General features: G+C 46.0%; 4 protein-coding genes across 4 annotated transcripts; 3 read left to right on the top strand and 1 right to left on the bottom strand.

Moving 5' to 3' along the window:
* Positions 1–532: 532 nt before the first annotated feature.
* Positions 533–4,775, top strand: SERLADRAFT_444505 (uncharacterized protein; the record flags this gene model as incomplete). Its single annotated transcript, XM_007312754.1, has 13 exons — positions 533–913; positions 1,242–1,301; positions 1,359–1,712; positions 1,821–1,913; positions 1,967–2,131; positions 2,162–2,478; positions 2,535–3,003; positions 3,061–3,700; positions 3,754–3,933; positions 3,997–4,003; positions 4,063–4,203; positions 4,255–4,314; positions 4,364–4,775. The coding sequence occupies 13 exons, from the start codon at positions 533–535 to the stop codon at positions 4,656–4,658; spliced, it is 3,162 nt and encodes a 1,053-aa protein (XP_007312816.1).
* On the bottom strand, positions 4,731–8,105 carry SERLADRAFT_455284 (glycoside hydrolase family 16 protein; the record flags this gene model as incomplete). The annotated part of the gene is made up of 17 exons (XM_007312755.1): positions 4,731–5,323; positions 5,377–5,546; positions 5,605–5,715; positions 5,765–5,784; positions 5,837–5,899; positions 5,953–6,085; positions 6,141–6,185; positions 6,233–6,469; positions 6,522–6,556; positions 6,609–6,629; positions 6,693–6,707; positions 6,764–6,956; positions 7,012–7,200; positions 7,253–7,343; positions 7,393–7,586; positions 7,702–7,776; positions 7,844–8,105. 17 exons carry the CDS (start codon positions 8,015–8,017, stop codon positions 5,230–5,232), a joined length of 1,860 nt encoding a protein of 619 aa, XP_007312817.1.
* A 120-nt stretch (positions 8,106–8,225) lies between these two features.
* SERLADRAFT_376259 (uncharacterized protein) lies at positions 8,226–8,719 on the top strand (the record flags this gene model as incomplete). The annotated part of the gene is made up of 2 exons (XM_007312756.1): positions 8,226–8,329; positions 8,406–8,719. 2 exons carry the CDS (start codon positions 8,309–8,311, stop codon positions 8,547–8,549), a joined length of 165 nt encoding a protein of 54 aa, XP_007312818.1.
* A 710-nt stretch (positions 8,720–9,429) lies between these two features.
* SERLADRAFT_444508 (uncharacterized protein) lies at positions 9,430–12,483 on the top strand (the record flags this gene model as incomplete). Its single annotated transcript, XM_007312757.1, has 16 exons — positions 9,430–9,448; positions 9,497–9,604; positions 9,659–9,787; positions 9,863–10,025; positions 10,085–10,168; positions 10,225–10,321; positions 10,377–10,503; positions 10,557–10,658; positions 10,714–10,725; positions 10,793–10,967; positions 11,030–11,098; positions 11,193–11,271; positions 11,338–11,498; positions 11,996–12,041; positions 12,103–12,255; positions 12,315–12,483. 13 exons carry the CDS (start codon positions 9,563–9,565, stop codon positions 12,007–12,009), a joined length of 1,254 nt encoding a protein of 417 aa, XP_007312819.1.
* Between the last annotated feature and the right edge of the window lie 1,067 nt (positions 12,484–13,550).

The following is a 13,550-nucleotide window of genomic DNA, read 5'->3' on the forward strand; positions in this document are numbered from 1 at the left end:
TCAATAGTGGGATCCCATCCGAGACCCACGTCGGTGACGGATCCAAATGAGTAAAAGAGGGAGATGACGTCGTCGAAGTCCTAAGAATTAACCACAGTGAGTGCCGAGACATACACTATAATACATCGACATACACTGAGGAAGTCGATAGGCTCAGTTACCGCGAGAAAAGCACGATTGCTCAACCACAGTCTCAGGTTCGTGTTCTCAATCGTGATGCCATATGCAAAACGACGACACGGGTCCTCTCGCATTATGTTATGGAGGCTCCAGATTATCTTCTGTTCGTTCTAAGAAAAATGTTGGCAAATTGGTGTGGAAAGGATTACTTCTGACTTACATCCCTGATGTCCCCTGGATCTAATGTCTTCTTGAACTCGGCGGGTACAGCAATGTCAAACCAGTGGACCTTGTCCTCCACGAGCAGCTTGGCGGTTTTTGTTTTGATGGACTTAAGGTACCCATCGGGACGGGAGGTATTTTCTCGATCTGAGATTGACGTGATATATGCATTGTTGTGGTAGTGTACTAGATGATTCGACGTGTCCCTCAAGATCCCATTGATGATATCACCCAGGGGTCGAAATACCACTTCTTCGAGCTCTTCAGACTTGGCGGGTTCGATGTCAAAGCCCTTCCATTGTTGAGCTGCTACTCCATCAATAACAGCTCCATTTCGAGTGATAATTCCATCTTCCTCCAATTTTGCACGTACTCGAGCGACTTCTTCTTGAGAAACACTTGTTTTGAGACGATTGAATGGAAGCTTGAGGACCTTTTTCAAGTTACGGAGAACAGCGGTGCGGGACAGGTTAAGGTCTCCCGTACAGTGATCGCTCTGCGTAGTACGGCGGGCGACAATGGAATTTGTGGGGATGTCTTGGGATCAACTGTCGTGGCGGACGTTGGACTCGTCCTTCCAGCAATGCGCAAGTCAGCTTTACGCTTACCTTGCCGCCAGCACTATAATTTAGGTTACTTCAGCGTCATGCCATTGCCTCGGCGTGACCAGTTGTGACCGGCACCTGACTGCAAGTCTTTCTCGGAATCCCGAGTGTTTCGTATTCCCTTCAGCTTTCTCATTTGCTTATATCCATCCAGCACCTTTTCTTGTTGGCCATGTCGTCCATGACAGTCAATATCCGCAAAAGAGCAACCACAAAGGCGAGCATATCCATTCAGTACAGATATCCCTTTCGCCATTCCTCATATTGACACCGAATTACCGCTATTTCACGCAGTTCTACCAGGAGGACATCGTGCAAAGGACAGGATCTCCAAATTCCTACGGAATTGTTCTAGTGAGCTGCTAGAGCGTTACTCTGACTTTGTCTGGCACTGACCTTCACACCTCGCAGAGATGCTGGCACGATGCGGAAGAACTCCCACCTCCGCATTCTTTCATGGACCCACTCATGCGCCCGCTGGAACCAGGCGAAGTCGGTGTATCGTTCTTTCCAAACGGCGTCCGCGAGATCCTCCCAGAGTCTGAATTCGTCCTGGTCGATCGCACATTCCAGGCAGGAGATTATTGCAAACGCAGTGTCGATGATGTCCGCTCGGGTGTCGTTACTGCTATTGAAGTAATGGCACGCCTCGTTCACGCTGTCAGTGGGGCGTCTGTCGAAGGCTGGAAGAGTACGTGTGATCTTGAACATTCTATGGACGTCGACATTGGTGATTATGTCGTCTATAACGATTGGGTTGGTCAGGTGTGTAGCCCCACAGCTCTCCATCAATCACATATTCATGTTTGAGTAGGTCATCGAAGTACTTTCTATATTATAACTTTATCGGGCATACCACTGATCCACTATTAGCTATTTGATGAAAATATAGTAGAAATGTCTGGCGGTCAGCTGGTTCGACTTCCTGAACTTAGTTCTCGATTAACTGTGGGCGACAAGGGCAGTGTAAGTTCGCACTACCACCACAAATCATGTTCAGTTCTCATTTCGTTTCACAGGATATTCTGCCACCTCCAACAGCGAGCTTACAAAGCATATTCAGTTTTGCTATGGGTACAAATCGGCCCAGTAATCTCGATACAGTCGTGCAAGTGAAACATACAGTACTTGCGGTCTGCTGGCTGGCGGTTAACCAGAGTGTACGTATCCAGCCGATCTTTTACGTGCACAACTCACCGCCAGAATCTCGCTAGCTCGACCCTGAAGTAGCAGAAGCCCAAAGTCGACCTGATCGTTTTTGGCACGGAGAGAGTCTTTCGAAGCTTATGATCATCCGGACGAGAACCGATGACATACGTGTGGGTGACAAAGTCTTTCTGAAGAACGATGAAGGGGTTTCTGTTACTACACATGGTCAGAGTTCAGATCCAGCTGGTATCGTGACTGTTCGGACGCTTGCCGTAAAAGAAACTAGGACGAGGGTCACAGTTCTTTGGCAGGATGGGACGGCGGAAACTATTCAATCGACAGCGCTCATTCCATACATGAACCCCGATGAATACGACTGCTGGTAAGGTTCTGTCCCCTCTTCTCTGCTGTGCACTAACGCTCTGGCGTTCATTAAAGGCCTGGTGACCACGTGTTGTGGAGAAACGAAGATCAGAAACGAACAGCTGTTGTTCAGTCGGTGAATGCTGCGGACAGAATTGCCACAATACGCTTTACGGATACCGGTACTACTGAACTAGCGTCTGTCCTTGAACTTGACCCTAATGGGATGAGTGACCTATCGCTGGTTACCGCCCACCCTCATATTCATGGTCTCGGCGTTCGGCGAGGGGATTCAGTGTTCATACATAAAGAGGGATCCACTAATAGTGTCGAAAGTCCGAGGGTACCGAGGATAGGAGAAATTGAACACTGGGTTCGCGAACTTCCAGTATCATCCGACGGACAACTGGGCGGCTGGAGGCGCGAGATGTCTGATATTGGCGCCCGCATAGCAACTGATCGTATGTCGGGTGATCCTCCCGAAAGCCGTGTCCAGCAGCCTCCGATGGACGACACTCTGTCGTGGTTTGGAGAGGTGACGGGGGTAAGCAGTTCCATAGATCCGTGATATTTTCTACTCAATCTCTCCCTTTGCTTTCAGCTCAGGTTGGATGGGTCTGTGGAAGTCACACATCCCAATATGAAGATGTCCGTGTATCCTCTCGAGCGCTTGACAAAATTGTATGATAGCCTGGAACAATTCGAAGATGATGCCTGGGATGATGAGATGTCGGAGGATCAAGAGTCCGTCGAAGAAGGAGGCGGTGTCTGGTTCAAGGAAGAAGATGGCGTCTGGAAAATCGCCGATCAGGGAGGTGATGGAGATGAGTGGGTGGAAACTGATGATGAAGATAGCTCTATGGATGTTGACCCTCCATCATGGCATGAACCTATCGCTACCGCACAGCCCGTCAATGGTATCAACGGCCACCCTCCACCACAAATCACCACGATCTCAGTCGACTCATCTAACTCGGCTGACTCCACAACAGCCTCTCCTGCGTCGTCTTCAGCTACAAGGATTCTATCCCCGGATGTAGTTCCAAAAAATATAGTGGCGGACGAAAACGGCGAAGAGAATGAAGAGATGTCTGATGGTCAGACCCCTTGGAAACAGTTTGAGATGTTATCATCTGCGCCTCCCGATCATGCCTTCTACGGCAGCGTCCCTGCTCAACCATCCAAGGCTTTCCTTGGACGGCTCCAGAAGGAATATCGTGCTTTATCAAGCAGCTTACCAGGTCTGTTCTATACAATTGATGAGGCTAATTCAAGGTCTGAATACTCGGGGCAGATTCAATCATTGTCCGTGCATACGAGGACCGTACAGACCTTTTGCGGTGTCTGATTATTGGACCCGAGAATACTCCTTACGAGGATGCACCTTTCGTCATCGATTGGATGCTTGATGCGGGTTTCCCACATAGTCCACCTATAGCACATTTCTGGAGCTGGACAAATGGGAATGGACGCGGTAAGTGTGGCTTTTGAATCAATTATCTTAGCTATCAATCACTAAAACAATACGTTCTTATAGTCAATCCGTAAGCTCGTATATCCTCTTCGTTGTGGCTACTAAGATTATTGATCTCTATTGTATCAGAAATCTATACGAAGAAGGCAAAGTCTGCTTATCCATCCTGGGCACTTGGGCTGGCGATAGGAACGAGACATGGAGTGCGGCGCGCTCGTCCTTGCTTCAAGCATTTGTGTCCATTCAAGGACTAGTCCTTGTAAAAGAGCCGTAAGTTTAGACATCATCTATTAACCGATGCAGCTCATTCGCCTCGGTCAGATGGTTTTGCGAGCCTGCCTACGAGAAGCTGAGAGGTACTGAAGAAGGGCATGTGAATAGGTAAATCTCATTTTCCTCCTTGCGCCTATTATCCCTGACATGATGGCAGTCGTTTATATAACGAGAAAGCGTATGTGCTTTCTCGTGGCTTTGTCAGACGGGCCCTGGAGATTCCTCTGGGTGGTTTGGAATCTGAGGTGAACTGGATGTACTATACGAACGGGAAACTGGCGAAGGTTTTGTCCCACTCCCATGCACTGATCGAGAAGAGCAAAGCAAACCCGGAAAGTCTTGATCTAGACCTGGATCTTGCTGTTCCAAGGCTAACAGCAGGAGGTATATTAACGTTGGAGCGAACACTAGCGAAACTACAAGCTCTTTCTCAAGGACGGACTTTGAAATAGGAGCGTACACATGGATTACATTTCTTTCTACATCTCGTCTTGTCTGTTATATTTTCTCAAAAATTGGAATTATTGGAATTGTATCATTGTAGATTTTCTTTGCGGTAAACAATTATTATAACTTCAAAATAAAACGTAAATAGATATCATGTTTGCCTCAGCATGTCAAGCCTACTATCCTACGTGAGCATATATTGAAATCAAAGTAGTCCCATGAAATCCATGAACAGAGCAAGATCCCAGCAACGTCTAAAGATTAGATCAATCAACTCTACAAGCGCTTTAAATGCTCTAGGGAACACCTGTATGGCAGTGAAAATGGGCTAGCCAGGTATAAGTAATCTTTCCACGAAAAGCCAGTGAAGAAAATTCTTAATCGTTCCGAAATGGCAGAATGTAGTAAAAACGTATGGAATGGGTAATGGCAAAATACCAAGCGATAAAAGAACGAACAAAGACGCCTCAACAAACAACAGACAACATGGGTAGAGGAGTAGAACACACTATCATTTGATTGCTAGATGTGCAGACGACGGAAGTCAACAATTAGAGGTGGGGCCACTCAAGGTCCTTAGCACTGCCCCAAGAAACTATTTTTTGGGAAAGTCTGTTTATAATCTGTTGTCCACGTTGTGAGGTTCGGATTCGTGTAAGCTTCCGTATATCTAGGCAAGTAATGAGATGACCAGGCTAGATGATAAGGGTAGAGAAGGCGCACTCGTTGATATAAGCAGCTGTAGGGAAGTCTGCCGGATCACAACCGACGTTGATAGAGTCCTTAGGTTGATACACACGAATCCAGTCCACGCTCATGACAGTAGGGAATGGTAAATTATCAGTGTCGATGTAAGCAAAGCTTGGCGAGAGTCCCAAATTGAAGATGATATACTGGTCATCAGACCAACAGTCAGCCCAATTTTTATATTATACAGACCATGTCACACACCATGGGCTCTTGTGTAATGGGCCTAGCTGAAATCTCCACACGAGAATCAGCAGCCATTGCACTGGCTTCCAATGTCCATGCAACTTCGTCGTTAGCAATCCAGCTGATATACTGCGAATGATGTTAACATAGCAATTGAAGTTTTGAGAATTTGACCAACCGCATCGTCCTGTGTATAACCTTACCGAAGAAGAGTCAATCAATGATCATTGCCACGCAATTTAGTGAATACCTGGTTTGAATTCAATACCCAAAGTCTGGTAACACCCCGTTTCGTTAGTGTAGCACTGTTGCTCTATACAAAAAGTATGAGCATAAACCATAAAATAGTAGGGAAAATAGACCTACCAGTGAGATTCGTTAAAGCTGACGTAGCTTGTTGATAAGCACCACCGGAGTAAGTATTCTGTGAAGTGATAGCAGGGTTGGGGATCACGTAGTTTCCAGTAGTATTGAACCAATCGTATTCCGCATTCATGGGCTATCAACGACTGTATCAGCAAATGTTAAGCACGACCAATCTTCAAACGGCGTACCGCCCACTGTCCAGATTGAGAAACAGCACCCTGGCCATCTAAAAGCTAATGCAATGTAAGTGGAAAACACGAGTCTTTGACATATTACTCACAAGAGCCTCGAAAATATCGATCTCAGGAGCTGCACGTCCGACATATGTTCCATCGGAATGCATAGGTCCCGGATGCGATTCACCTGGGCAAGTACATCTTGACAGGCGCTGACCTGGGAGGTAGGATAGAACATTCCCATTATATGGGTCGCCATTCTCAAGTGCAGCCAGTGGCTTCCCATCGTGCGTTTGGTTAGGTGCCGTTCCGACATCGCATGCGTCATAATTGTAAGGCCACTGTTGTATATCCATTCAATTATGAGAGTTGATTGCATCACAGATTACTCACTGTCCCATCGGTTGAAGCGCCATATCCCACACGACCTGTAGCAACATTGAGCAAGGATATCCTAGAAGAGCGTTGAGTATTAATTACCAAGATTTCCCATCGTCCAAACTGAACGAAAAAGATTGAGGCATTAAGCTGTAGATGAAGTACACGAGAATCAAAAACACTTACTAGCGGGCCATAATCCTAGAGTACAAGAAAGTGAGGCCGGAGAGCGATAGTCAATAGGATAGGTTACCTACCAGATACATTATTATAGCCGGGTAAGCTGACTGATACTAAAACCATGCCACCTGTGAAACAAAATTTGTTCCACGAAGTCATCATGCCACCCTGGTAATCAAGGTTGTTTATTTGTTTTTCTGATAGCTGGACTTGCAATGCGCCGCCGCTAGTGGTGATAGCTTCGGGATAGTACCACTCTAGATCTCCAGTCTATGATACCCAAACCAAATGAGTCGACATGGCAAGAATCACTTGCCAGACTCACCTGCCAGTAATGGAGATCTACCGCCTCCCAATAGGGGTCGTCTCCAGGCCAAAATGTTCGCCCGTCCTGGTTAAACTCATCACTAAAAACTAACTGCCATTCAGATCCATCCGCAAAAGATTTGATGGTATGTGCGTCTGACGGAGTATCGTTATCGATTAACCCGAAATTGTTAGGTATAGCTGGGACCTGTAAGGTATTAAAAAACATGGTTAACAGTCTATGGCATGCTGCGACTAACCTGCCCACTAGCGTTGATGCCACCAATATTAAATCCACCACCGTACGAAATACGGTTTGCGGTGAAATGCGATATTAATGGGTATCCTCCACTGATTAAATGCGTCAGAATATACCAGCAAACAATAGACAGACACGGACAAAAGAGTGAGCAGACCGAGGGAGAGGACTATCAAACAGCCCAAATTGGCAAAACCTCTGTAAGTGAGAATACTACCTCCTCGGTCTTTCCTATGATCCCTACGAGGGTCGGGGTTGTGGAGAAAGTCATCGGGTTCCGGATGATTGGGAGAGATATCGGCCCCCCATGAAGACGGATCAGGCGAGAGCGAAAACTATAAATTTTGAAAGTTGAGAGGGAAAGCGCAGAGGAAAAGCCGCGAGTTGGGTGGAGTGTTTCAGCGTTGTTAGGTAAAGAACACGAGGTAGGGAAATAGATAGCGCACTGACCTTGTCGGAAATAGACTGTCCTCCTGGAAGCGATGCTATCCGGCCTGCGGCTGCGCTATTATAAGGTGACTCGTTCTAACAGATTGTATGATCGTAATAGGATGTTGAGAGGTATACGGAACAAAGGCAAAAGTGAACATACCAAAGAGTTCACGCTCGCCATACTACGTAGCGAAGGAGGACCTCTGGCGAATGTGGCCTGTACGCCAGCCGGACTTCCTCTAGCAGATGGGGGCAGCAGGCTTGTCGTTGACGGGGCACCTGAAGCCAGTTGACCGTAAAAACGTTTTTGAGGATCAGGACCAGGAGAGGCCATTGTAGAGACTGTCTTGTGGATAAAAGAACGGGTTTACTGGGACGAATGATGTGAGTATTTACTATACAGGCTTACTGCTAACGCTGGTGAAGAAAGAGACACAGTGAGCAACTTACAACCGTCGTGATGAGACCTCGTGGGAAGAAAAGAGAACCATACGTTTCTGTTTGCGGCATTCTTTGCCCGGCGCCAATTCTTATTATAGTGGTCCTCAACGTTCAACCCTCGGCTAATGGGTTGGAAGGCTTTGCAGGGATAGGATCGTTCTTGTGCCGCCGTCAGTGGCCTATCATGATACTGAGATATTACAAGGTAAATTATACCATCTACAACCTTTATGTCCTTATGCTCTCGCAAACTAATAGGTTAGGCGGATTTCTCCTAATGGGCCTCTTCCCTCCTTGGCGTCATCGCGCTCCTGATGACGCCAGTCTCATTCGTGTTGACCCAACATGGTCCAACGTTGGGGGTTAAATTGAGGTATGCACCATCGGGGAAGCCGGTGGTTAAGGAGGGGTCTTCTGCTGTATGAGTGGGTTGGGTGATGTGATGTAAGTGTGGTGATAATGGAATGAGGAGGGAATGAGAGACGCATAGGATGTGAGGTGGTTTTACGCAGGAAAATACTCGAACTACCAAGGATCTAGACATTGCGTCCGTCTCCACTGACCACGACCACTTCTCTCAATGTTATTACATCCTCACCCCCTCACCCAAACGCTATTAACGACTGTGAACAGCAATATCAATGACAGTTTACAATTACAATCGTGATGGAATGGATGGAGTTCGGGACTCTCAAAAAGGTCCCAATCTCTGAACTCGTTACGTATACGTTTCGGACTCGGAAAGGCATTCATTCTGAGGTATGTCTCTTTGTAATTCTCTCTCTCTTGTAATAATCATGTGATCGCCTTTCCCTCCAAGTTGAATTTGTCGGTGTGCCTTGCAATATAATCGCAACAAGTCGTATAACGATAGTATTTCTAGACTCAATCATCCTTGCCACGCACCATCGCAAAGCTTTATCGGGGACGTCTATTTACCTTTTTTCTTCGCTGCTGCTGGCTTCTTGTTTTGTCGATTAGTAGCGCTGTGCTCGGCGATTCGAACAAGGGGAGGAATTATATGTGCAGATTAGGAAGGTATCCTGCTTCGTATGCTTGGAAAGTAGACGGTGTTCCCATTTTTTGATTGCTGTGAGGCTACGATGCATACGTTGTTTGCACGTCGAGTGGTGCAAGATGGAAGCAGGAGGATTCGCATATAACCACCCGTACCAAACCCGCACACTACCCCCCACCTTGTGTCTTGTCACCACCGTACAAAGCCAATCGAAAGATAATGGAGAACTTGTCACTTATTATTTTTGGTTTAGCCAGCTCCGCATTTATTGCTATCGCTGTGTCCAAGTATGTCAACAGACCAAATGTATGTTTTTCTTTCGCTTTCCACACAAAGTTGACTAATTGGCCCAAGCTTGACGCTATTCCAACAATCGGGCCTTCTGGTACCTTCTCCTCTTATTTGGGAGTTTGGAGATATATGTTCCATGCCTCTGACATGGTGCAAGAAGGGTATATCAAAGTCAGTCTTAACCGACCCCCCCTGTTTCTATCCTCAATATCTCTTCCCACCTAGTACAAAGGCAAGGCATTCAAGATTCCTAACGTGTATAAATGGCGTGTTATTGTGAGCGGCCCTGAGCTTATCGAAGAACTTCATAAAGCACCGGACAATGAGCTCTCGTTCCTCGAGGCTGCCAACGATGTACTAACTTCATTTGTATCTCCGTTACTAAAGGCTAACAACGAATTGATGTGGCTGTCGTATTATATTTTGAAGAGCCTAAAAGTCGAATTTACGCTAGGCCCAGAAATACATCACAATCCCTATCACATCCCAATTATTCGGTCACAACTCACCCGCAACCTTGGTGATATCTTTTCGGATATTCACGATGAAATGGTTACATCATTTGATGATATCATCCAGGTGAAGGACGATGGTGCGTTTGTACGTCTTCATGTTAACAAGTCATTACTTATTATAAACGTCCATCCTCAGAATGGGTAAGTGTTCCTGTATCAGATTCCATCATGCAAGTTGTATGTCGATCAAGTAATCGTCTGTTTGTCGGACTTCCCCTGTGTGAGTGCATGTGTATTGCCTATCTTGTTATGTCTCCGGATCCTTATCTGTTCTAGGTCGTGATCCTGACTGGATAGCCCTGAACATTCAATTCGCTATGGATGTTTTCAAAGGGGCCATCACAATCGACATGTTCCCTCAATTCATGGCGTCGTACGTGCCCTGAGTCTCTTATCGAGGGGAAAATTATCACTAGACGTACGTTTAGGGTAGTAGCTCAGTTCTTGACCAATTTGCCGAGAAGTATCAGGCGCGGAATCAGGCACCTGCAGCCTGTAATAGAGGAGCGTAAGACGTACCTGAAGGAATATGGCGATCATTGGGCCGAAAAACCGGTGCATTTTCACCTTTACGAAACTGTATGAAGCTAAAAAATGATAAATTCCAGAATGACATGCTAGCTTGGCTTATGGATGAAGCTGAGGCAGAAGAGAGTACAATACGAAATCTCACTATGCGCATCTTAGCAGTTAATTCTGCTGCAATTCACGTACGTCTTTTGTACTTATTCGTTGTCCATACTGATGATTCGTCAAACATGCCAGACCTCTTCAAAGGTACGTGTAATTATTCTCATGCCCACACTCATACCAGTCTTGTGGTGCTAATAGCTATGTATTACAGGCCTTCACGCATGCATTACTTTACTTGGCGGCAAGCCCTCAATTTGTTCAGCCGTTGCGCGAAGAAGTGGAAGCTGTCCTAAACAAGGATGGCTGGTCCAAATCTGCTTTGACGAAGATGCACAAGGTAGATAGCTTCTTGAAAGAAATCCAGAGGCTTGAAGGCTTTTCTTACAGTATGTCATACTTTGTCGATTAAATATTCTCATTAATTGGTTTATGATTCTTCGAATTACAGTGGTTATGGGGCGCAAGGCTTTGAGAGATTACACATTCTCCGATGGAACTTTCATACCAGCTGGAACAAGTTTATGTTCCCTCCTTTCCCATACACCACGATGGTGACATCTACGAGCATCCCAATGTCTTCAACCCTTTCCGGTTCGCTGATATATGTCAAGAAGGGGGTGAAGAGCTTCGGCATCGAATGGTCTCTACCAATCTGGGATACCTCCCTTTCGGACATGGTAGACATGCGTGGTCGGTTTTCCCTGTTGTCTAAAAATCTAACGGAACAAATCACTGATACCTTGAGCATCCCTCTAGCCCGGGACGTTTCTTTGCTGAAAATGAATTGAAAACAATGTTGGCTCATATTGTGGTGACATATGACGTCAAGCTGGAGAAAGAAGGTGTAAGGCCTGCCAACTCAACATTTTTTGGAACCAATATGCCGAACCCTAAGGCACAGGTTATGTTCAGGACGGGCTCTGTGAAAAGTTATTGACTGGTATAAATGATGCTTGCAGTGTACAATGTATCCTGGTGTATTTTTCATGTATGTATTTTTCCTACGTATCTCCAGTTTAGCGTTCCGGTATAGTCTGTGCAGTGTTTCATAAGGCTCTATTGTAAGATCAGCAAAGAAAATAATATTTAGATGGATATTTCGACGGACCTGTGGAGAGTTCGTAGTGCTGTAGGTCCAAACCTATTCAACAATCCGCCACGGAGGTTTCCGAGGATTTATTCTCTCCGCCAGTGCAAGTCCCGGTTGCGACATCGCCCAAACTCATCTGAGCACTGCTCGTTACCACCATATCATGCCTCCCATGGCTCTTACTGGAGTAGTATCGAAGGTTGGATTTATGAATAAGACGGCTACTGTCACCGTCTCGCGGCACATCATCCACAATATCACAGGGAAGGTGAGGTGAACCAGCTCTTTTGCTTTGGACGATGAAATCCAACTTCCTCACTTTAGCGTATAGAACGTAGTAAGAAGATACTGACACACGACGAAAAAAACAGTACGCGTTGCTATTTATCTTTCTGATCAGCGTCTGACTGATTGTCTTCTACTTTCTATAGTACTTCGACTGGACGACTCAGTATTAATTCGTAATTGTCCTCCTATATCCGCCAGAAAACGATTCAAGTTAGAAAAGATTTTGAAGAGTCCTGAGACTAAACGGGAGCTTGCGCATAAGGCAGCTGAGCTTCAGCCTTGATCTTGGACTACCTGTATGTGTGTTTTAGCTTTTTTCTGCTTCATAATATCTTACGAGACTAATGGCATATAGCAAACTGTTTACTGGCATACCTTAATAGCACACTCATGCGTATTAATCAACAGCTTCTCCCTTCCAGTCATTTTCAAGGCAGTCACTTTATCAGATTCGCTGTACTCGCGGTCCCGTACGAGGGTGCTTCGTGTTCATTACCCAAAATGCAATAAAGATCGTGAATACTCTTTTCTATCTGGCAATTCGCCGTGTGATATACGTGTTGCGTCCGCCTTCGTGAGTTCTCTTCTGCCGTAGCTCTCTTCGTTTGTCCCGTTCCCCATATGATGCAGAATTTCACACCCGCGGAGAGGCGCCCAATAAGGTGGTCTCGCTGACGCGAAGTTCAGGCAGCTCATTCCGGTACACTTCTGTTTGTAAGAAGGAACCGTTTGGGCGCTGGACAAGAACGGAAAGCTGATGGGCTTATACTGATTATTGTATTGCTTTAACAGGACTAGGATGTACATGGAGGATCAGGGATGTGCATGATACTATTTCAGCCAGTTCGATCATGCCATGTAAGGCTTTCGAGTCAGTACATCTTATTTCTGTCCTTAGAGGGAGAACGTTCTGCTTCTAAAGCAGTTGATACTCGTAATCTATATCTGCCGTCCACGAGTTGATGATATGTGAAGTTCTGTTAGAGCCGTTGACAAGGACGTGGGGACATGCCAACTTGTTGAATTAATTAATGTGTTGCGGTTATGATGGGAAGTTATAGTGTACACAAATAGTTCCGTGTGGGTGCCAACTTCTAAGCACCGAGAAATTGACGTTTTCAGGAGCACTGCCATGAGCGCGGACTACTGTCGTTAACCGTCAGCTCGGATGGGGGGGAGCTATTCGGACGTCACAGAGGTCACACAAGCCGAGTTAGAGCTCCGCTCGGCACTATCAGTGTTTGAACATGATTTTGAGTGTGGCGCACCTGAACTTTTTGAAACTGAGATTGCAGTACTTTAGTAGAGCGTTACTTTCTCGAAAGTCACGCACATGGAAGGAACTCGCTCAATAATTCAGGATTTTGTGCTAGGAAAGTTGGAGTAAGTAGTAAGAATATATAGAACTGCTATGGGTTGAGTTGTTGAGGAAAAATGACAGTGGAACATATGTTTTCAGAAATGTCCGAATAGCCCCCCCCCATCCGAACTGATGGTTAACGACAGTAGTTGCATGATTTGACTGTTTTTTCTGTGGGTGCGATGATCTCGTCTCTAGTAATTCTGAGTCTTGGATGAGCCCACGTGGTAA

Source organism: Serpula lacrymans (assembly GCF_000218685.1).
Source record: "Serpula lacrymans var. lacrymans S7.9 unplaced genomic scaffold SERLAscaffold_1, whole genome shotgun sequence".
NCBI classification, from domain to species: Eukaryota; Fungi; Basidiomycota; class Agaricomycetes; order Boletales; family Serpulaceae; genus Serpula; species Serpula lacrymans.